Source organism: Pangasianodon hypophthalmus, chromosome 4, assembly GCF_027358585.1.
Source record: "Pangasianodon hypophthalmus isolate fPanHyp1 chromosome 4, fPanHyp1.pri, whole genome shotgun sequence".
Lineage (NCBI taxonomy): Eukaryota > Metazoa > Chordata > Actinopteri > Siluriformes > Pangasiidae > Pangasianodon > Pangasianodon hypophthalmus.
In genome coordinates this window covers 18,440,028-18,463,460 of record NC_069713.1, presented here as the reverse complement: position 1 = coordinate 18,463,460, position 23,433 = coordinate 18,440,028, and the positions used below count along the sequence as shown (strand labels likewise).

At 37.1% G+C, this 23,433-nt stretch overlaps 1 protein-coding gene, 1 long non-coding RNA gene and 2 other non-coding genes across 4 annotated transcripts; 2 read left to right on the top strand and 2 right to left on the bottom strand.

The window, feature by feature from the left end:
* Positions 1-7,542: 7,542 nt before the first annotated feature.
* On the bottom strand, positions 7,543-10,566 carry LOC128318092 (uncharacterized). Its single transcript, XR_008301582.1, has 2 exons — positions 10,195-10,566; positions 7,543-7,864 (listed from the first exon to the last, which is right to left on the bottom strand). It is a non-coding gene; the product is annotated as an uncharacterized LOC128318092 (long non-coding RNA).
* Positions 10,567-11,681: 1,115 nt separating this feature from the next.
* trnas-uga (transfer RNA serine (anticodon UGA)) lies at positions 11,682-11,763 on the top strand. The gene has a single exon. It is a non-coding gene; the product is annotated as a tRNA-Ser (tRNA).
* Positions 11,764-12,926: 1,163 nt separating this feature from the next.
* On the top strand, positions 12,927-18,994 carry zgc:77439 (uncharacterized protein LOC378987 homolog). The gene is made up of 8 exons (XM_026936046.3): positions 12,927-13,067; positions 13,684-13,902; positions 14,328-14,466; positions 14,729-14,871; positions 15,442-15,494; positions 16,078-16,202; positions 16,387-16,701; positions 17,098-18,994. The coding sequence occupies exons 2-8, from the start codon at positions 13,688-13,690 to the stop codon at positions 17,449-17,451; spliced, it is 1,344 nt and encodes a 447-aa protein (XP_026791847.3). The 5' UTR covers positions 12,927-13,067; positions 13,684-13,687; the 3' UTR covers positions 17,452-18,994.
* On the bottom strand, positions 18,394-18,467 carry trnat-agu (transfer RNA threonine (anticodon AGU)). The gene has a single exon. It is a non-coding gene; the product is annotated as a tRNA-Thr (tRNA).
* Positions 18,995-23,433: the final 4,439 nt, after the last annotated feature.

Sequence of the window (23,433 nt, the reverse complement as noted above, 5' to 3'; positions counted from 1 at the left end):
TACCGCCTTGGGTCATTAGACATTTAGATTTTTTTTTTTTCCTGCAGAAGCATTTATGATGTCCTCTTTGACTTTAACTGAAACCAAATGTCTAGGTATTGTAACCAAATTGACTTTTTTTCAACAAATATTCACCTTTATCATTGGTGTTCTATGGGCAAGGTTCACTGGATTTGTACACTTTTTAGGTGCTATTATAATAAATTACAGGAGTCATGAGTATTATTGCAACTCTGTTAAACCTTTGACTGAGACATTGCGAGATTTCAGGGAAAGGTTTGCTTCCTGTGCAGTGTTAGCGTTTGCTTGTAAATCATAGCAAGGATTTACCTGCCCATCCTGTAAGCTGTCTGATTGAACGTTTTTCCTACTGGAATACTTGACTGATTAGTTCTAAATGAAGACTCCACTGTTAAACAAACAATGTAACAATATAGTATTCAGAGTTATTTAAAACTATTTTAGATTTTTTTTGTCGAATGCTCTAATTTTAGAAATGGCTAATGGGGATGTTTTGGTTCAAGACATGGTCATGTAAATCTACAAACAGGAGCTACTAATGATCCATTTTCAGTGATCTTCAGATTTACATGTACTATATTATTTGCAGGTGCAAAATGAGGGACATACATTGTGCACATTCAGTCATAAAAAGTATGAGAATCTGCAAGAATTCACAACATAAGACTAAATCACTGTATCCTAGCTTAATTATTTGTAAGTTGCTTGCTTAGTTATGAAAAGTCTTGAACTGAATGTATGTAAATACACCATGAATCTGACAGTTATCCCTGGATAGTCTCCTCCTTTTTTATTGCTTATTGCTGATAGAAACATGGTATATTTGTATACTATTTACACAATGTAATTAATTGCATAATAAGATAAAAGTAAGCTAGCTAGCATTATATCTAGCAAAAATTAACATTACTGCTAAGGTTATCTAGAAATTAAAATACCATGTTTACTGTTACTGCACTTGTGTACTGTGCTTGATACAGTACATACAATGTTATTTAATATTTTTTAATTCACATAAGTACTTTTATCTTTTATTCAGTTAAGGTTAAACCATTTTAAATCGGATCATGAGGTGGCAAATAAAGCAGAATCAACCTAATTTGATAGATGCATCACTTCCCTTCTTGGTCTCCCAATGAGCTACTTGCACAAACACTTCTGCATTTTATTTATCACTGTTGCTGCATTTCCGGTTCATTCACTTCACTTGTAATTGAGTTGTTTTTTTTTTAAGTCGGTTTCTGCAAGAGCTCCGGAACCCGAATGTCAATGACGTTCTGCGCAAGAGTACATGCAAAGCCCCTTTTAGAAAACTGGAGAAAAGCTTCAAACTGTGTGCTTCATCATAAATACACAATTGTGTAAGATAATAGTAAGATAAGTAAGATAATACCTATTAACAGAAACAAAAACCCAAGCTAATGTTAGCCCACACAGTTCACTGCAAAGTAGCTTGTGCTGTTTCTAATGGGGTTTGTTCATTTGAAACTGGATACTACTCATGATATTAGCTTCTAGACAAATATATTTAATTATTTTTGTAAATTTCTTTGACAATTTATCATGACAGTCTGTCATTTAAAAAAAAAAATCACAATAACCCATATGCTATAAAGGTAAACATTGCTAATGCATGTTAGCCATGTTATCAGCATGTAAAAATGTGTTTGGTAATTTAATAATAATAATGATAATAATAATAATAATAATAATATATCTTGTTAGATGTTTGTTGTTATCTTCTCCCACACACCGGGTGTAGCTGTTCCATTAAAAGAGCCATGATACTGTGTGTTTTGCCCTTTCTTCTCTGACCCTCCGTGATTTTGGGTTCAGCTACCTGATTTTGGTGTGAAGTGTCTGCTGCAGACCTTCATATGGGTGGAAATATTTAAATGGTCTTGACCTACAGTCAGGCCCGTTGGTATTTGGACAGTGACACGATTTTCATAATTTTGCCTCTGTGTACCACCACAATGGATTTGAAATGAAGCAAACTGAAGTGTAGACCAAATCAACAATTTGGTACATTCTTAAAAAGAAGGAATGCACTGGTGAGCCCAACAACATCAAAAGGCCTGGAAGACTACAGAAGACAGCTAAAGTGGAAGAATTCTTTCCTTGTCGAAGAAAAACCCCTTCACAACATCTAGCCAAGTCAAGAACACTCTGGAGGAGGTAGGTATATCATTGTCAAAGTCTACAATCAAGAGACACCTTCATGAATGTAAATACAGATAGTTTATCTCAAAATGCAAACCGCTGGCAACATTCAAGAACAGAAAGGCCAGATTAGACTACAAAACCTCTTAAAAAAAAAAGCCTGACCAGTTCTGGTACAAGATTAACTTGTCCCAGAATGATGGGAAGAGAATGGAGTATGGAGAAACAAAGGAAGGGCTCATGATCCAAAGCACACCACCTCATCTGTCAACCTTGTGGAGGAAGCGTTATGGCATGGGCAGGTATGGCTGCCAGTGGAACTGGGTCACTGGTGTTTATTGATAATGTGACTGCTGATAGAAGTAGCAGGATAAATTCTGAAGTGTATAGAGCTATACATTCTGCTCAGATTCAGTCAAATGCTGCAAAACTGATAGGACAGTGCTTCACAGTACAGACGGATAATGACCAAAACATACTGCGAGAGCAGCCCAAGAGTTTGGAAATAGAATGTTCTTTAATTGTCGAGTCACCTGACCTCAACCCAATTGTGCATGTTTTTTTTCACTTATTGCAGACAAAACTGAAGGCAGAAAGACCCATAAACAAGCAGCAACTGAAGGTCGCTTCAGTAAAGGCCTGGCAAAGCATCTCCAAGGAGGAAACTCAGCATTTGATGATGTCCATGAGTTCCAGACTTCAGTCATTGATTTGCATCTAAGTATTAAAAATAATCCTAATATTTATGATTTTTAGTTTGTCCAATTACTTTTGAGCCTGTGAAAATGGAGGTACTCAGTACAAAATGGCAAAAGAATTGTGTCACTGTCCAAATACTTATGGACCTGAATGTAGTTTTGGTAACCATCATCTCCTGAGCTCAATCTGAGCTGGAAAGCAGTGGAAGCTTAAAGCTGTTAAATATTGAAGATGCTGTGCATAGAGGGACACAGCAGTGCTGAAGATTATATTTCTTCAGCTGTCTTTGAAAATATTCGGTCTTAAATTAACTTTGGTCACTTACAAAGGAAAAAAACAGTCCTGATGAATGTAAAGAGTGACCAGAAAACTTTATAGCACTCCATTCTCTGATGATTATATAACAACTGACAAAGAATGTCTGCCAAAGGTTACTTTTGTTTCATAGTCTCATAGGTATTACTTTTTCCTCTACCAACTAAGTACCAAATAGGTATAATTTTTTTGTAACTACAAACTAAGGTTCTGGGAACATTCCATAATGTTTTCTTATGCAAAGTTTGCCAAAGATTTCTTTTAGGTTTTCTTAGGTTGCCTGTCTGTATTAATACATAAAATGAAATGTTGATGAACAAGCTGGACTCCACAAACATTCAAATTGGTTTAGCAATCTGTGACACATTGCAGTTTAATTTTTTCTTTTGATGATAGTGGTTTAATAGTAATTTATAATTCATTTATTCATAATTTACATGTTAATTGTTGTTTAAATGAGTTAATTATTCATTTATTTAATGCAGACATTCTCATAGGTAGTTGTTCTACCTAGATAGTTTCATACAGCAGTAGTTAATCATTAATTAGTCAACCCGCAGTTTACAGTATAGACTAGTGCAATTTAGTGTTCTTTGCTATTGTAAATTAGTGTCTTGGTTGTTGTTTTTATATTACCTATTAATCAGGTAAAGTTATCTAGTGCCTTAAATTAGGTTGTAGGCTGAGGACATTTATCTCCACGTGCACGTTCGCCTGTGGATACATTCAGGGTTTAAATATTTATTAACATTTATTAAAGTTCACATTTGTCCATAGAAAATAATTTCCTTTTTTCACAACATGCTTTATTTACCAACTATTGTAACTCTCTGTTTGTTTTTAAGCATCAAATTAACTGGTGCTTCCGTGGGGTAATGAAACTCTCCAAAGTGCAGAGATCATTTTTAATTGGACAAGATAAGATTGGGTTTTTTCCAGGTGAAATTAGGAGTATCATAGACAGTGCAAACATTGTTCAGGAATGGTTTGATGAACATGACAAAGAGTTCAAGGTGTTGACTTGGCCTCCAAATTCCCCAGAGCTCAGTCCAATCAAACATCTGTGGGATATGCTGGAACAAACAAGTCCGATCTATGGAGGTCCCACCTTGCACCTTACAGGACTTAAAGGATCTACTGCTAATGTCTTGGTGCCAGATACCACAGCACACCTTCAGAGGTCTTGTGGAGTCCATGCCTTGATGGGTTAGAGCTGTTTTGGTGGCACAGGGAGGACCTACACAATATTAGGCAGGTGGTTTTAATGTTATGGCTGATTGGTGTTTATTAAAAGTGCAGATATTCTGCCATCTATGCTACAAGCCACATGTTAATGTTTATCTCATTAAGTGTTCTTTTTAAAAAGTGTCTTATATACCTGCCAGAAACACCCCAACACCCAGACTAAAGTGAAGTGTCAGATGACCTCTCTGCTGATTTCGAGAGGTCTAATCCACAAGATGCAGTGGCCTGCCAGTGGTCACTTTTTTTTTTCCCCATTTACAACATTTAGCAATTTTGCATGTTAAAATATTAAATGAATTGTTATATAAACACAAGAATGCCCTTGAGGTATTTCATTAATATTAAAAAAATGTAAGACTGTGATGCAGTGACTGCGGGTTTGGATCCTACTGTCCATCATACTGCAGGTAGAAGCAGAAAACTCCAATTTTACCCTCTCCAACTTACTGAGGGTACCGGAATGGCATTCCAGATTTTTTCTGCTAACATTAACCCATGTTCTAAGTAGCAGCTTTTCTAAATAAGGAACCTGTTTTATGTGTTTTTATGATCTTTTATCATAAAAACTTTGTTTTATGTATCCTTTTATCATTTTTTGTCTGTTATAGTGAAGTCATAAGTCATGTGAAGGATTGCTGTAGGGATGGGCTGCTCGATATGCAGTCTGAAGCAGTGAAACTGTGTTCTGGAGCCACACTTCAAAATGACAGTGTCATGTGTCCACTGAAAATGAACCTTCATTACATCACTGAAGCATCATGGTCTCAAATACAGTATATGGCCAAATGTTTGTGGACACCTGACCATCACACCCATACGTGCTTCTTCCCCACACTGTTGCCACAAAGTTGAAAATACAGAATTGTCTAGACTGGCTTTGTATACTGTAGCATTACAGTTTCCTTTCACTGGAACTAAGGGGCCCAAACCTGGTCAAGCATGACAATGCTCATGTGCACAAAGTGTGGTCCATGAAGACTTGTTTTGCCAAGGCTGGACCTGGAGAACTCGAGTGGCCTGAACAAAGCCCTGACCTCAACCTCACTGAACATCTTTGGGATGAACTGGAATGCTGACTGCACCCTAGACCTCCTCACCCAACATCAGTACCTGACCTCACTAATGATCTTGTGGCCGAATGAACAAATCGCAACACAGTCACGTTCCAAATTCAAGTGGAAAGGCTTCCCAGAAGAGTGGAGGTTATTATAGCAGCAATAATAATCTAGAATGGGATGTTCAACAAGCACATATGTGTGTGATGGTTAGATGTCTACAATCTTTTGGCCATATAGTGTATAAGTTGCACCAGTTGCTCTATCCCAGTGTTGGTGTACATGCACTAGTTATTTGGCCAAAGATGAATAAATGGTGTGTTGACACTGAGACCCATGTGTTTATGTATTTATTTATATTTGTTTCTGTATTCTATCGACTTAGTCACAAAAACACAATTCAATAGTTTCAATATTTCCTACCTTCATACATATTTTCCATTATACATTATAGAATATCATCTGCAGAAAGTAATAAACAAGCAAATTTGAGAAAGCACATACCCTATACAGACTAATACAAATAATGAGTGCACACTCTTATTTATTAAATACAAATATTTTGCTGATGCATACAATTTTGGAATCAAATGATACAAAACACTTCCAGTTCAGTTTTTTCCTAGTGTAGGAAAGTGCAAAGCATCTCAATAGACACACAGGAGAAGATTTTTTTTTGTTGTCAATATGGGTGTCAAATTCAAAGCTGTGTTATGCCCATCACTAAATGTGGTATATGAAGTAGCATTTAAAAACACAAATAACCAAACAAAGCTTTCTAAGTTTTATTTTAGAATTGTAGTGTAGAAACAAAAGTGATGTGTCGTTCACGAGCTGGCTGTTTGTCTCTTTTTTTATGTATGCAGTGTAATTTAATCCAAATGCATTCAAGCAAACCATTTTCCAACATGATTTTGACAACATTTGCGAACAGTTTGCGAACAGTGAGCCTTGTGTTTGACTCTAAGTTGTGGTCTTTGAATCCGCATGACACAGCTGAGCTGCTGCACTGCTGCTTGTTGAAGATGGACTGCACACAGTGAAGTGCATTTGGGCTGTGGATTATCAGCATAAATGAAAATTGATCTTAATGATGCAGAGACACAATTTATAAAAAACCTGCTCCCTTGCTAAACTAGCCATTGTTTATAAAGATAAAACTCTGACTCATAAAGAACAGTGTTTTCGTTAATGTTAGAGTTTGCTCAGCAGACCAAACACTCACATTAGGAGTACACATCCAAAATAGTGGGGTATCCCACAAAGCTAGCTAGCTTAATGCTCACAGCCCAATTTGGGAGCTCAGCTAGGTATATCTTATGTTTTAAAAAGCAAATTTCCATTGCTTATGTGGTTGAAATCACGAGTGCGAATGTTGGACCATCTGCTGTTTCTATTGCTTATATGTTAACCAACTATATTTAGGCAATATCACACCAGTAGGAGTGATTTGTTGGCCTGGTGCCACATGTAATCACGTGCTGCCTTCATATCCTGTCGGAAATATTGTAATTACGAAGTAAACAAATTTGAATGGTACCACAGTGTCATAATTGCATATCAGTAACTCAACTTCTGTGACTCAACCCCCAGTAACTCAACCCCTGGCTTTCTGAGGTGGAGATGTATGTATATAAATATGTGCTGCCTGCAGCAGACAGTAAGATTTAAGTGGTAATTTTGCACGTTAACTATTCAGATTCTCAGGTTCTTTCAGTAAGGCTAATAAAATTTCTTGTCATTAATGATACAAAAAATAAATGAAAAACAAAAGTTTTCTCATGCCATCCATTTATTCTGACCAAAACGATTTGAACATAATTCTCACTTGGAATTGTTAAATTTTCCATTTGTGAATAAGAAATTAGGCATGAAATTTACCATTATGTTTATAATATAATATTCTTTGGTTTTTTTATATATATATATATATTACACACACACACACACACACACAGTCAGGTCAAGTATTTGAATTGTGACACAGTTTTCATAATTTTGGCAAATCCTCAAATGGATTTGAAATGAAGCAATCAAGATGTGATTGAAATGTAGACTTTCAGCTTTAATTCAAGGAGTTTACAAAAATATTGCATTAATCGTTTTACATTAATCGTTTAGGAATCACAGACATTTTTTACATAGGCCCTCCATTTTCACAGGCTCAAAAGTAATTAGACAATTGACTGATAAAGAGTTTAATAACCAGGTGCGGCCTGTTTCCTCCTTATTTCATGATAAATTAAGGGGATAAAAGGTCTGGAGTTGATTCCAAGCTTTGAATTTGCATTTGGTAGCTGTTCATGGCAACTCTCACTATGCGGTCCAAAGAGGTGTTGATGCAAGTGACAGAGGCCATCACTAGGCTGGAAAACAAAACAGACCTATCAGAAAGAAAGCACTGGCGAGCTCAGCAACATCAAAAGGCCTGGAAGACTACAGAAGACAGCTAAATAAGATGATCACAGGATTCTTTTCTTGTTAAAGAAAAACCCCTTCACAACATCTAGCCAAGTCAAGAATACTCTGGAAGAGGTAGGTGTATCAATGTCAAAGTCTATAATCAAGATATGCCTTGCTGAATGTAAATACAGATGGTTTGACCCAAGATGAAAACCACTGGTAACACTTAAGAACAGAAAGGCCAGATTAGACTTTGCTACAAAACCTCTAAAAAAAAAAAGCCTGACCAGTTCAGATTTAAGATTAACTTGTACCAGAACATGTACAATGGGAAGAGAATGGAGTATGAAGAAGGAAAGGAAGGGCTCATGATCCAAAGCACACCACCTCATCTGTCAACCATGTGGAGGCAGTGTTATGGCATGGGCATGTATGGCTGCCGGTGGAACTGGGCCACTGGTGTTTATTGATGATGTGACTGCTGATAGAAGTAGCAGGATAAATTCTGAAGCATATAAAGCTACACTTTCTGCTCAGATTCAGTCAAATGCTGCAAAACTAATAGGACAGCGCTTCACAGTATAGATGGATAATGACCCAAATCATACCACGAGAGCAGCCCAAGAGTTTGGAAATGGAATGTTCTTTAATTGTTGAGTCAGTCACCTGACCTCAACCCAACTGCACATGCTTTTCACTTATTGCAGACAAAACTGAAGGCAGAAAGACCCACAAACAAGCAGGAACTGACAGCGGCTGCAGTAAAGTGTCAGCATCCTACCTCCTGTAGTTGGTCTCCGTGCCTCTATAGGCCCCCTGTGTTCCCCTCTGCCTTAGTTCTTCCTCGTGTGTCCTTGTTAGCATTATCCAGGTCACCTGTGCCTTGTTTCCCCTAGGGTATTTTAGTTGCGTTTTTTCCCCTTGTTCCTCACATGGTTTTTGAGTCTTGGCTGGGAGTTTCCTATGTTGTTTCACCAAGTCCTTCCAAGCTACCTCAAGTAAGGAGTTCTTAGTTATTTGTTTGTTAATGTTCTCTTGTTTTGTTTTCTCCCCTTGTGGAGTTTTTATTTTCCCATGTGTTTTTTTTTTTCATTATCTCTACTGTTATTAATATCTCTGTCCGAGAAGAACTTTTGTTGGATTCTTTTTTTTTTTTTGCAAAGACTTTTTTTTAATAAATCTACATTGCCTGAAGTACTGCCTTGAGTGTTTTGTTTGGGTCCAACATCACTGCCTCTGTGGCTAAGTGGTAGAGCTCTCATCCACCACACCAGAGACCCAAGTTCGAGCCCGGCTTGTGTATTTATTATTATGTTAGATTGTCCAATTACTTTTGAGCCTGTGAAAATGGAGGTACTCGGTAAGAATGGCCGCAATTTCTAAACAGTTAATGCAATATTTTTGATAAATCCCTTGAATTAATGTTGAAAGTCTACACTTCAATCACATCTTGATTGCACAACTCCACTGTGGTGGTGCGTGTGTGTGTGTGTGTGTGTGTGTGTGTGTGTATGTATATGTATATATATATATATATATATATATATATATATATATATATAAAACATTACATAAAAAAGAGAGAACAAATATCATTCTATTTTGTATTTTATTATTATTTTATTTTATTTTATTTTATATTTTTAATACTAATTATACATTTCATAGTGTTTTTATGCATTTTTACATTTATTCCAAACTAATAACTAAAGTAACAATTACTGCAGTAACAATTTGAACAATGTTTTGGAAACACTTTAGAATAAGGTTTCATTAGTTAACATTAGTTAACTACTTTAGTTAACATGAACTAAGAATGAACATATTCTACAGCATTTATTAATCTTATTTAATATTATTTTCAACATTTACTAATGCATTATTAGAATCAAACGTGTTTGTTAACATTAGTTAATGCACTGTGAACTAACGTGAACTAACAACGAACAACTGTATTTTTATTAAATAACGTTAACAAAGATTAATAAATACTGTAATAAATGTTCATTGTTCATGTTAGTTAACACATTAACTAATGTTAACAAATGACACCTTACTGTAAAGTGTTACTAATATTTTTTTAATTGTGAACTGATGTTCAGCTGTTCTTTTTAATAGTCAACTTATTTTCGGGTCATCGTCATAAAAGCTCAGTAAGCAAAGTAAACACAAACACAGACACGAAGATATAGCTTTCATTTCATCAAGCTGAATGCTCACTAAAAACTAACAGTCATCACGTTTTCAAGTTTTCATTTTTGACGTCACACAAAGCAGTGAGTTGTTTACTTACTTTATAATTAGTCAGTAACGCCATCATTTTGTCCGTTCAGGCCGAGAGCTCGCACGAAAACAAGAGGCGGGATTTATCGAACGAACCTATCACATCCAATTTCATTGCTTCCTCTCACGTGACTTTCCCCCATTCATTCTCAATCCACTAAACCCACGGCACGTTATGGGGTCTCTGTTATAAGTCAATGGGCTGAGGGGAGGCAAGCCACCGCTGTAACTTTACCTGCGGGTGTCGCTGTTGGACAGTGTAACTTTATAAAAACGAGTGACTTTTATACTTTTAATGTCATTTTTAGTAATATTTGCGTCGTTTTATTTTTGCAATATCGATTATTTTCTCATCCAATTTTTTGAGGAGACACTGCCTCCCTTGCCTGAGATATATATATATATATATATATATATATATATATATATATATATATATATATATATATATCTCAGGGGCGTTTCCTATTATATATATATATATATACATAATAATATATATATATATATATATATATATATATATATATATATATATATATATATATATATATATATATATATATGTGAGTGTGATGATCAGGTGGCCCTATACTGTACTTCCCGAATCGAGTGAGAAAAAATGTGCGTCACGGTTAAACTCTATCATAACAGAATTGCTCTACTGTATACTACGCGGAAGAGATACAGGAAATGGCGTTTGTTAACGGTGTAACACCGAAATCGGTTACCGCTGTAACATGCTACCAAAAGAGGCTGCTTTTGGTTAGGGTCACGATGTGGACCAGACTCGTCTCTCTCCCGGCTTTTAAAAAGAATCTTAAAAGTGCACACAGGAAAGAAAGGCAATGTGCTGCATTTAGTTTTTAATTACTGTCTTTAACTAAGATGTCTATAAAAGTATTTTAATACACTGATACAGTTATAGTAAGATCAACATGATAACCATAAGAAACTTCTTAATGTTAGCATTAAATAAAACATATATAAATTCACACTAAAACATCTATCGTTTTAAGTTACTTATTAAGAAAAGATGAAGAAGATGAAGATAAATTGTTTTGGCCGCGTGACGTAGATAATCCACGTGATAATATTAACCAATCAAAAGCGCCCTCAATAATGGGTAACAAGTTTTCGTATTTAAAGATTTCAGTGTAACACCCCTGGCAGAAAACAGTAGGTATTGACCAAGTAAGCTTTGACCAAAATCATGCTTTTTTTAGCCACTTATATTTATATATCGCTCTGGTTGTTCGGTGCCTCATTAGTTTGTGTTGAACCCAATGCGGTGTGTATTTTCTGCTAATGTATTTTATGGAGTTTATTTTAGACTCGAATTACATACTGATGCAAACACTTAATGAAGTATTGTCAATAATTCACAGCAAAAACGTAACGAAGGGTTAAATCATTAATCCCAGAGCTGGTAGTCAGGTGTTAGAGTACTTATCAGAGTACTTAAAGCTGCAGTTGCAGTGGCTTTGTATCCGCTCAGCTGCGATGGCCGAGTGGTTAAGGCGTTGGACTTGAAATCCAATGGGGTCTCCCCGCGCAGGTTCGAACCCTGCTCGCAGCGGTTTGATGCGTTTTGTTGAAGGTGCTCTTGGTACAGCTTTCTGACACAAAAGATCACCAGTGTTACAGAGAACCCGTTTACACCTAGGTTTAATCCGAAATGGCTGATACTCGACGCACTGAGGATTGCAAAAATGTGTCGTGTTGGGGCAAATGTGGAATTTGTTCCAACACCCTATATTTACACTCGGCTAACTAATAATAATAATAATAACAATAAATAAATAAATAAATAAATAAAGCTACCTGCAGTATCTCCATTGCACTGTAAAGAATTCCGTGACCTGATTTCAAACCAATATAATATTTAAATATAGGCCTGTGCCAGTAACAGAATCATCTTTAGGTAACCGTGTGAACAATAACCTTTGCTGTCCTTTTTTTTTATTTCGACAAAGTGCTTACACACAGCAATATATTGTTATCTATAATTATCAGAATAGATTATACTATATCAAAGGGCTTTTCTGTACTGTACAGTAACACCACTGGGACTGTATTGTAAAAACACAATAGGCTACAACAGGCTACAGTAAAAGAGCCGCCAGGAGCATTTACCTGAAACAGCAAAGGAACTTTGTCTGTCATATATTTCAGTTACTCATTTAACTGTAATTAAGTGCAGCAAGTTTAAAGATAATGATAGGCAAGGCTGTTAGTCATGTTGATCTATTTCTTCAAAAACCAGTCAGTGCCCGCATGCGCAGTGCTGTTAAATAAATTACAACATTTTTACAGTGTCCAGCTGGCCCAGCTGCTGAGTACACCAAAGGCAATGTAAGATTAATATAATACTAATGCAGTGTAGTGGAAAAGAATAACCTAATAGTTGCACAAACAGAAAGGGAAAAATAACAACTAAACTTGCTGTAAACTTTAAGCAGTTTCTTGAGTTTATTCAATTCAAAGTTTCAACTTCAACTAAATTTAAAATTTTTATTGCAGCTTAATTTAATATTTAAATCTAATGTTTTCATTGCATTTTCATTTTTAGCAGTCACCGCTTCTCTTTCGCCTACAGTAAGCAGACTTACCGTACACACAGAAAAGCCAGATCAGAGCCAGTGTTGAAAACCATTTTCATTTACTGTAAGATGGCTGTTGGATTTGGTATTAGAGCTGGCCCTAATTATCAGACAATCAGACAGACTGTCTATTAAAGGGTTAATTAGTCTTAAGCGTTGAGGTATTTGGGTAGAGGCCAAAGTGCTTAAATATAGCTGAGCGTTTTCCCTCCTCCTCCTCCTCCTCAGCTCCGGGGCTCATGTTGGACTGGAGTAGTAGCTTCCACTGGCTTGTGTTATAGTAAGTAGCCAGAATAATCTCATGTGAATCTGTTTATGAGGAACGGCTTTTGGCCATAATTTTGTAAAATATAGACTTATAGACAACATATAGAATTGTGCAACACGTTAATAATTGTTAATATTTGTTAGTGATTGTTACTAATAGGCAGTAAAATAGTTTGCAGCCTGATTAATAACATATTTTAATATGCAATGAGTTGCATATTGGTATATCACTATATGCAGCGAATGTTAATAAAAAGTATAAATATTGATCAGAACAAACTGTAATCCTTTCTACTTTCCTGAGCATGCATGCATGGACTGAATGATTTTGTTACTTCTCCAGGACTAGTTAAGCACTTATTAGTATTTAAATCCAAATTAGCATTTGGATGACCAAAAAAGGTCCAAAATGTGCCCTGTAATTAATTCTATAAATTGTATTAGACTACTTTAAGCCTCGGGTAATCCGTGTAAAGTGATAGCATGATGCCATGGCATAGACACCTTATCAGTGTTTGATTACTTTTCTAAGTGGCTTAAAATTGTAATCTGTGTCCGCGCAATTGTGTATTGCAATGCAAATTCGTCACATGAGCAGGGTGTTTTTTTCCCCTCGATCATGTGTGTAGGATCATGGCTGGCTTGCAGAAGCTGCGCGTGGCCGTGGTGGGCGCAGGGGCGGCGGGGCTGTGCGCCGCACGTCACCTCCTCGCGCGCCAGGACCTGTTCGCACCGCCGGTGATGTTCGAGATCACCAAGCACGTGGGCGGCACGTGGGTTTACGAAGAGCGCGTGGGCCGCTATGACAACGGCCTGCCTATCCACAGCAGCATGTACAGGGACCTCAGGTGAATGACCTCTAGTGTTGTCTCAGTATGTTTTTCGACACACGTTCGACACAGGTGGTGGGGGGTGGGGTTTATTTATTGAAAATAACTAGCCACATAATGACATTCATAGTTTTTCCATTATACCTTCTCAATATTTCTTAATACTGAAGGAATTTGCCAAAAAAAAAAACCCGTAGCTCTACAGTGTTCATTTACATCGACACAAGTTACATATGATTCATGAAATCTTCTCTAGAAGATTTCACTTTTTTTTCACTCTGTGCCACCCCGAGGTCACACTGTTGTCTCCTAGAACCGTATCTAGATGTCTACATATTGCATCATCATTTCCCCCTGTCACATTTGCAAATTGGCCTTTATGTGTTGTGCATGTTTTGAATACTTTCTGTTAGTAAACGGTCATTATTTTCCCCATTTGGCAGAACCAATATTCCCAAAGAGGTCATGTCATTTCCTGATTTCCCCTTCGCAAAGCATCTTCCTTCGTTTGTCCATCATACAGAAGTGCGCAAGTACATCGAGCAGTACTGTGATCATTTCCGCCTTTGGGACCACATCAGGGTATGAGTTCAGCACAACCTTTGCCAGCCATTCTATGTGTGCCAAATGTGCCAAGCAAGCATAAAATTTATAAATCATATAATGGTTTATTTAATTGATGATTTTATTGCCCTGTTCCACATTAAGTCCATCCTACAAGCAAGGTGCAGAACTGCTTGCATTTCTATTGCAGTATTTAATACAAAAAAAAAAGTTATGTATAATCTGTTCAGTGACTGTGTAAACTGTATACATACTTGCACTTCTGAAATCCCCTTTTCAGTTTGGCACGAATGTGGACGCAGTGGACCCAGTAAACGTGAAGAGTGGCTGGAAAGGTTTGGCATGGGACATCACCAGCAGTGATAGTGTGGACCGGAGCAAATCCATCACAGAGCGCTTTGATGCTGTTATGGTGTGCAATGGGTGTGTATAACCTTTTTACACTTATGACGTGCCTAAAGGTATACCGAACCTATGTGTGCTAAAATTGTTTAGAATAGACAATGATTTAGATTATAAGACAAATGATAATTAACCAATGTTTTCTGAAATACAATATATTTTCTTTAGCGCTAGAAAAAGATTACAAGATAAGAATATGTGTCAATTTTTTATGAAGATATGAGGTATGAGTCAGATAAAGTTGTCAACAAATGAGAATGGATCCTAGATGAGTGCTAAAATGGTTGTGGCATTGTTGTAGTCATGTCAGACATTCAGATAGTTTTAGAGCAAAGGTTGATCAGTTTTCAGCTTATCAAGTAAAATGGCTCAGAAGACTTATCTGCTGTAGTCCTGTTCAAACAAAATTGTGCTTGTGAACAAAACTGTACATGTGTTGTTAGTCCATATTTTATAACAAACAGCCAACTGTCATATATTGTTAAATATGAAGGCTGAATGAGCCATTATTTGGCTAACTATTGTAGCAAATTTTTAAAATCAGAGTGAGACTAAAATACCTATTTGTTTTCTACTGATTTTAAATCCTAGACATTTCTTTGACCCGTACATCCCTGATATACCTGGACTGAAGAAGTTCAAAGGTATGTGTACCTGCCTGTTATGTAATGTTAACATCTGTTTATGTTGGATTTTGGTACCTGTTCATTTATCAGTGTCAGTTGCTATCTTTGCCTATGCGAGTTTTTGGATTGACACATGGCCAGTTAATCACCAATCAGAAATTCTGCTCAAAGCTTTTATAATTTGAAGCCATGTCCATGAAGTCGTATCATATTACGTAAGACTAATGGGCCTTTGATCAGTTCTTAGAAGTGCAATAGACAAGGATTTGAGGAAAGTCTGAGTATGCCACCATAGCTTTGTAGCTTATGTAATGTCAATATAGAGTCAATAAAGCACATGAGCCTAGCAATTGTTTGATTAATGTTGTACTTTAAAAGCTTCTGTTTATTTGCGGGGTTGAGTCTACTCTGGAAATAGAATGTCTGGAACTTGTATAAACAAAAAAACGAAACTGTTCAGAGTCCATGTTCATTAATTTCGGCTTATTCTGTCTTTTGGGAGATGTGTATTTTAAAATTATTTCATGTACAATTCATGAAGGGTAGCCAAATACATTTTTTGGAGACTAGGATTTATGTATGATATGTTGATTTTTGACAGGTATGTTGATGCATAGCCATGATTATCGGAGTGCAGAGCCCTTCGCAGACAAGTCAGTGCTGGTGCTCGGTGCTGGTCTTTCTGGGCTGGACATTGCTATGGAACTCGCCAACGTCAATGCTAAGGTCTTTCACTGCATTCTTTCATCTGTCCATCTCTGCCATGTTATTGTAGCAAGGCATATATGAGCATTTTAATGTGGTTTCACGTGTATTAATTGTTCATTTCTTTAGAAATTTCAAGAATGCACATGTTTATAAAACTAAGATTCAACCACATTGTGTGACAGACTATATATCCTCCAATCAGGTGATCCTAAGTCATGGTCAGAAGCCCCTGACTTGCCCCATGCCCCAGGGAGTGGAACAGGCTCCTCCAGTAAGCAAAGTGCTGGAGGATGGCACTCTGGAATTTCAGGATGGGAAGCAAGCAGAGCCAGAGGTGTTTTTGCTCTGCACAGGCTACAACTTTGTCTTCCCTTTTCTGAATGAGCAAATCGGAGTGCAGGTGAAAGAGCACTTGGTCTATCCTCTCTACAAGTTTCTGATACCTCCTGCCTATCCATCACTCTTCATTGTAGGCATCTGCAGAGCCATATGTCCCTTTCCACACTTCCACATACAGGTGAGTCTCATATACCCTCACTTATTTCACCTTTGAGCAGTGTTCTGCTTGAAGGCTTTATCCAAATAAAAAAAAAGGGTTTTAAATACTGAGTGTCTCAAGTGTCTATGTCAGTACTAATGCAGATCAAAACTCACATAATTTTTGAAGCATGGAACACCGATCAATGACCAAATGTGACTCTTCAACATCTTAACTACAGTCTAAATTAAGTGGTATATGAAGTATGGCTTAGAAGGCTATTAAGAGTGTAAAAATAACTTATGTTTTCAGTTTTAAGTTTTGTTTGCACTAGACTCTGTCATTCTGATTTTTGATTGATTTTATCACATTTTACTTTCTGTTCTCTTGCTACTCTTTCCCCCTCTCCTCCTTTCTCTGCTCTTACTCTTTCAGTCTCAGTTTGCCATCTCTGTGCTGGATGGTTCGTTCTCCCTCCCCTCACGTGAAGAAATGGAAAAGGATTTTGAGCTGGACGTGGCTGCTTGTCGAGCTCGTGGTGTCGCCACCCGACACATCCTCAAACTGGACTCTGAACAGTGGGCCTATAATGACCATTTAGCCCACTTGGGTGGCTTCCAGCCCCTTCCTCGCTACTGGAGCAATCTGTATGAGTCCAACAAGGTTTTCCGTACCCGGGATATGCTCAACTATAAAACCTACAACTATAATGTACTCAGTGAGACAGAGTGGATGGTGCAGAATCTGCAAGGACAACAGGTGGAAAAACCACAACTTAAACATATATAATTAGATCAGTGAAGGCATTTACTATGCACCCTTCAATTGAAAATGAATGTAGTAGCTTATTACTATATTTGAGTTACTGTGTCAAATTAGTACTTTCTGACTACTGGTATTAGAGACTGATGCCAGTTTAGCAACTTGAACTACTCAGGGCTCAGTGCCACAAAACCAACACAGCAGGGGGTACCATTTATATAATAGAGTGAGCATCTCATTAAACGTTTTCTCTACCATTTTACATGATCTTACCTTTATTATGGTTATAGATAACTCGGCCATATACATTAAAAGAAATTTTAAAAAATACTCAATTCAGTTTCTGTTTTAATTTTACTTACATTTTACAGCTAACGGTGTTTATACAACTCCTATTTCATGAGTGAAAATGTTTAAAATTTTATGCATTTTGCTGTATGGTTGACTAAAAATTCACTAGTTACACAAACATTGTTGTAACTCTCTGGGCAGTCTTGCAGGATATATATATATATATATATATATATATATATATATATATATATATATATATATATAATTTGTAGTTTGTCTATAAAAAAAACTTAAAATCAATTTGGCAAACTTCAAAAGCGTACGAAAACTTTACAAAAATGTTCCCAGAATTAGTTTTTGTAGTTACAAAAATTGTACCTAAAAGTACCTTTGGTGAAAGTTCTTTGTCAGTTGTCATATAACCATGAGAGAACCTTGTTTTAAAGTTCCTTTAAAACGCTTTGGGAACTGCTCTTTCGATGTTAACCAAAATAAATGCTCCCAGAACGTTATGAAATAAGAGCCAAAGTGGAACCAAATGCTAACTTTGAGGAAGGAACTAACCCTTGCAGGGTGGCGCACAGTAACACTGCTCAACGTGACGTCATAATACGACTAGTATTCACATTACAAGATGAGGGACAGGACTGAGGGAGATTAATGGTGCTGCTGAAAAGGCACCGCTGGGATTCGAACCCAGGATCTCCTGTTTACTAGACAGGCGCTTTAACCAACTAAGCCACGGCGCCGCGGGTATAGGGTTAAATCAGAGTATCATGAACACGCATCACGCGTGTCGTCGTTCTAATGGGCCAAAGGTTATTTGAACCTTTAGGTTCAAATATAGGTTTTGAATCCTTAGGTTCAAAAATAGGTTCAACGTTTACGTTCAAATAACCTTAAGGACTATTAAAGGTTATTTGAAATGTAATGCACAGTCAAACAAAGTGTGCTATTCAGTCAGAAATAGATACAAATTACTAACTACCTGCTATCTTGCTGCCTACAGTTTTAATCGTGTGTCCACAACACAGCCATCTAGCTATTTTAAAATAGTGATCCTAATAAACGTTAGGTGTGGTGAGATAAATAATGATATAACACCAATTATAGTAACACTCTGATTGACTGACTGACTGACTGACTGATTGATTGATTTCTGATTTGTTGAATACATGTAACTAGTGCCCTATTGGGTGGATTTATTATTCTGTTGTTCCCTTCTCAGCCACATAGTGGCAGCAACATTGTAATTAAAAATGATAACTGACGTGAAGGCTTTGTCTGATAGTGGTTGTGTTCACTAGCTTATAGTAGCATGGAAAAATATTTTAATGTTTCAAGGAGAATGGCCAGACTGGTATGAGCTGAAAGAAAGGCAATGGTAACTCAAATAACCACTCTTTACTGTGATGAGCAGAAAAGCATCTTAGAGCTCAAATGTCAAACCTTGAGGCGGATGAGCTACAACAGCAGAAGACCATATGGGCTCCACTCCTCCACTCCACTTCAAACATGAACAGGAATCTGAGGCTACAGTGGCATAGCCTCACTGAAAATGACCAGGGAATGGCTGATATATGTTAGATGGCAGGTAGTGATGTAGTGGCCTGTATAGATCCCTGATGTAAACCCCACTGAACACCTTTGAGATGAATTGGAACACCCTAGGTTACAGGGTGAATTGGAACACCCTTTATTTCTTATGACTCATGTTTTTCCATGGATTTTGGTAGGGTTGAGGGATTCATGATGATGTGAGTTTAAACTGTTCTGGGCCTTTTAGGAGTTTAATAATTTGTCTATATGTCTATACTTGATCAAAAGAAATCATATTTCAAGGATTCTAAAAGGTGTGGACTGAGTGGTGAAGTGGTGACAGTGGTATATTGACATCATTAAATATTAGAGACCTACATCTTACAGTGTAACTGCTTAGATTTCTGGCCAACAAAGGAATGATAATATTTAATGAATTCTTGAAGTCACAGAAATGTTTCACCATAGGATAAACATGATCAGTCAGAATAACTTGTATGTATGTATGTATGTATGTATGTATGTATGCCCTTCAGGTTCCTCCACATACCTAAATCTTTATATATTAAAGACTTACTCATTGCTTTTCAAATGTCGTGCACCTAATCATCCAGATACCCCTTTTCTATCAAGATCTGCACATATTGACAAAAGTTTGTGGACACCTGACACCATCACACCCATATGTGCTTGCTGAACATCTCATTCCAGATTTAGTCCCCATTTTCCTGTTATAATAACATCCACTCTTCTGGGAAGGCTTTCCACTAGATTTTGGAGCTTAGCTGTGGGGATTTGTGATTGTTCAGCTACAAGAGCTTTAGTGAGGTCAGGCACTGATGTTGGGTGAGGAGGTCTGGGGTTCAGCTGGTGTTCCAGTTCATCCCAAAGGTGTTCAGTGGGGTTGAGGTCAGGGCTCTGTGCAGGACACTCAAGTTCTTCCACTCCAACTTTCACACACCATGTCTTCAGGGAGCTCGCTTTGTGCACAGAGGCATTGTCATGCTGGAACAGGATTGAGCCTCTTAGTTCCAGTGAAGAGAAACTGTAATGCTACAGCATACAATCACATCCTATATAAATTGTGTGCTTTGAATGTTGTGGCAGCAGTTTGGGGAAAACCACATATGGCTCTGATGGTCAGATGTCCACATACTTTTGGGCATATAGTGTAGGTGGTTTTTCCAATAAAATAAAAGGAAATATTTTGAAGTGAAACATTCCTCAGTTCATTTATACATATTTCTTACTTCCATCCATCCATTCTCTGTACTGCCTATCCTACACACTTATCCAGGGAGCCTGGAGCCTATCCCAGGAGACTTGGGGCACAACTGCACACACACTCACAGATGATGCCAATCAAGCTACAGCAAGCTACATCTTTGGCCTTGGGGAGGAAGCCCCCAAAGCATGGGGAGAACATTCAAACTGTGCACACACAGGGCGGAGGCAGAAATCGAAACCCGAGCCCTGGAGGTGTGAGGCAAGAGTGCTAACCACTAAATCCCCATGTTTCTTACTTTTATTTTCTAATTCCATAGTTTTTAAGTTGAACGTATTTATTGAAGTTTAACTAAAAATATTAATATACAGTGATCATAAACCTTTGACTGGATATATAAACATTAAAACCATCTGCCTAATATTGTGTGGATCCCCCTTGTGCCACCAAAACATCAATGACCTGTCAAGAGCTGTTTTGGTGGTACAAGTCAGAGGACTCCACAAGACCTCTGAAGGTGTGCTGTGGTATCTGGCACCAAGACATTAGAAGTAGATCCTTTAAGTCCTGTAAGTTGTGAGGTGGGGCCACACTCACACAAACACACACACACATTGTTATTGATGAAACCTCTATTAAGAAGGAAAGCAGCAGTCAGGAATTTGTGTGTGTGTGTGTGTGTGTGTTTCAACCTTTCCCTTTGAAAGCATTTTAATCTCACAAACCCCTTAATCTCAGACTGCAATAAGTCAAATCATCTCAAATAATTTAAAGGAAGAGCAATAGCCAACGTTTTGGAACAAAATTTTGGCCCCATTACAAGTCAGCCACTATTCTTTGGCTAATGACTCATAATAAAATATAGGCCATAAACAACATTGGAGGTGGACAGGATGTTCAGGATGTGATGGAACTCTGAAATTCAAGCATTGTTAATCACATGGGAGCTTCCTGTAAAAACACCTTCAAACAACATCAGTTAGCAGAGCAATTTCTGGAAATGTTTGTGGTCTTAAATCAAATGAAAAATGTTACTGCACAGTTCTTTCTTTCTTTCTTTCTTTCTTTCTTTCTTTCTTTCTTTCTGTCTGTCTGTCTGTCTGTCTGTCTGTCTTTCTGGAATAGATGAGCAGTAGATTCCATATCTCTAAATGATCTCATTGAGATTTTCTGGAATAAACCATCTGTCAGAGATTCAACTCTTAATTGTTCTACTGAAGTCTAATACAGGAGCTTGCTGTAACTCTTTTATTAGATTTAGCCAAACATTGCATTATATAGTTTTTGTGTTAGGAATACAGTACGACTTGAGTCTAAATGTCACAGTGTTTTATCACAGTACTTTCTTTGCCTATACACTCTTAAAAACATGAGCTCCTCATGGTTTCTTTGTACAGTTGGGAGCTCTTAAGTTCTTATATGAGTTCTGTTTGGAAATTATTTTGAAAGAGAACCTTATTAAGGGTTCCCCAGAAGAAAAGAAGAGCCCTTTAGGTTGCTATGTATGTATGTATCATGTCTGATTTACTACTCATCTGTAGATTCTTGAATGATACCCAGAATGAACTCAGAATGATAACGTTTCAAGGAAATGCATGACTGCTCATAATCATGACTTCATGACATAGTTTTTGTGAAAGATGTCTTGTGAAACATAATTTCTTCTGAAATTAGATTAAAAACTGCTGTTACTGTACTTGTATTTCTTTAATGAAATTACAGTATAATTTAGATCAGCACATTTGGCTGAGGACAAAATGTGTTTTTTAACCAACAAAATACCCCCCTTCTTTTTTTTGCTTGATATCTGTGTTGTTACTCTGTTTATTAACCAGTTCAAAACAGTTTATGATGTGCCAGAAGCCTGTATAACACAAAACAAGTGACACCCCTGAAATGTTAAGCTAGTTTCAAAAGCCCAGATGTTACTGAATTCTAAAATTACATTACGCAGTTAAGCAGAGTCAATCACTGACACAGTCATTGAAGGAATCCACCCTAGGCCCCAATACGAGATAAGAAAAGCTACACAACTAAAATTTAAATAGTAGTTGACTCATGATTGGTTTGTACATTCATACTGGTGAATGTGGTTTTGGACACGTTACTGGATCAACTTCACTTTATTTTTCCTGGAACAGCATTGCTTCATCCAACCACTACCACTAATGTCATCAGCGTGTGCCTCAGACTCCTCCCACTTCTGAGATGCTTAAATGTTCCCCACACACCAGTGAGATTCTAGACAGAAAAATTATTGTGTAGCTCGGCATTCAGTTCATAAAATTAAAAATAAAATGACATTAAACTTACAATAAAATTATGTTAGATGCAGACAACAATTTACGCCCAAACAAGTATTTATTTAGTTTGTATAATTACCTAAAGTTAGCTGAGTCCTTCAGAAAGTTCCCTCCTGCTGTTTTCCAGGGAGATATACCATAATGTAGCTGCAGGTTTTGTTAAAAATGAACATAAACACACTGAAGTACATGAAGAAAGAACAAAGAAAGAATGGAATGCAGAGCTGAATTAAGGACTTTCCTGGATAGAAGATGATATATTTTAAGAGAATTTAACCAGCTCAGGAATGGGAACAATAGGATACATGTACTGAAGATGTCAGATGCCGGTGGCTGGTTAAAAGGAACGTTGTTCCAGAAACATGTACTATTTGTACTATTTCACCCATTAATTAGTATTGGATTTATACTACCATAATACCATTTCTCTAATGCTTTTCAGTGCAATACTATATCTGTCTTGTGGAACTGCTATTATATAAGCTTGGCTATCTGGATAAGCATTTATATATGAACTGGAGTATATGGACTGTGGGAATGACTCACAGGATAGAGTTTTATGGGAGAATGGGAAAACACATGGAAAAGCAGGAGCCAGAACTGCGTCATAAATGAGAATGAACAAGGGTGTTCAGGTTTACACTGATT

Bases quoted from the DNA above. Each gene is read 5' to 3' on its own strand.
- zgc:77439 (XM_026936046.3), top strand. From the start codon at position 13,688: ATGGCTGGCTTGCAGAAGCTGCGCGTGGCCGTGGTGGGCGCAGGGGCG. The intron at 14,467-14,728 runs GTATGAGTTCAG...TCCCCTTTTCAG, and splicing joins GCCTTTGGGACCACATCAGG to TTTGGCACGAATGTGGACGC. The intron at 15,495-16,077 runs GTATGTGTACCT...GATTTTTGACAG, and splicing joins TGGACTGAAGAAGTTCAAAG to GTATGTTGATGCATAGCCAT.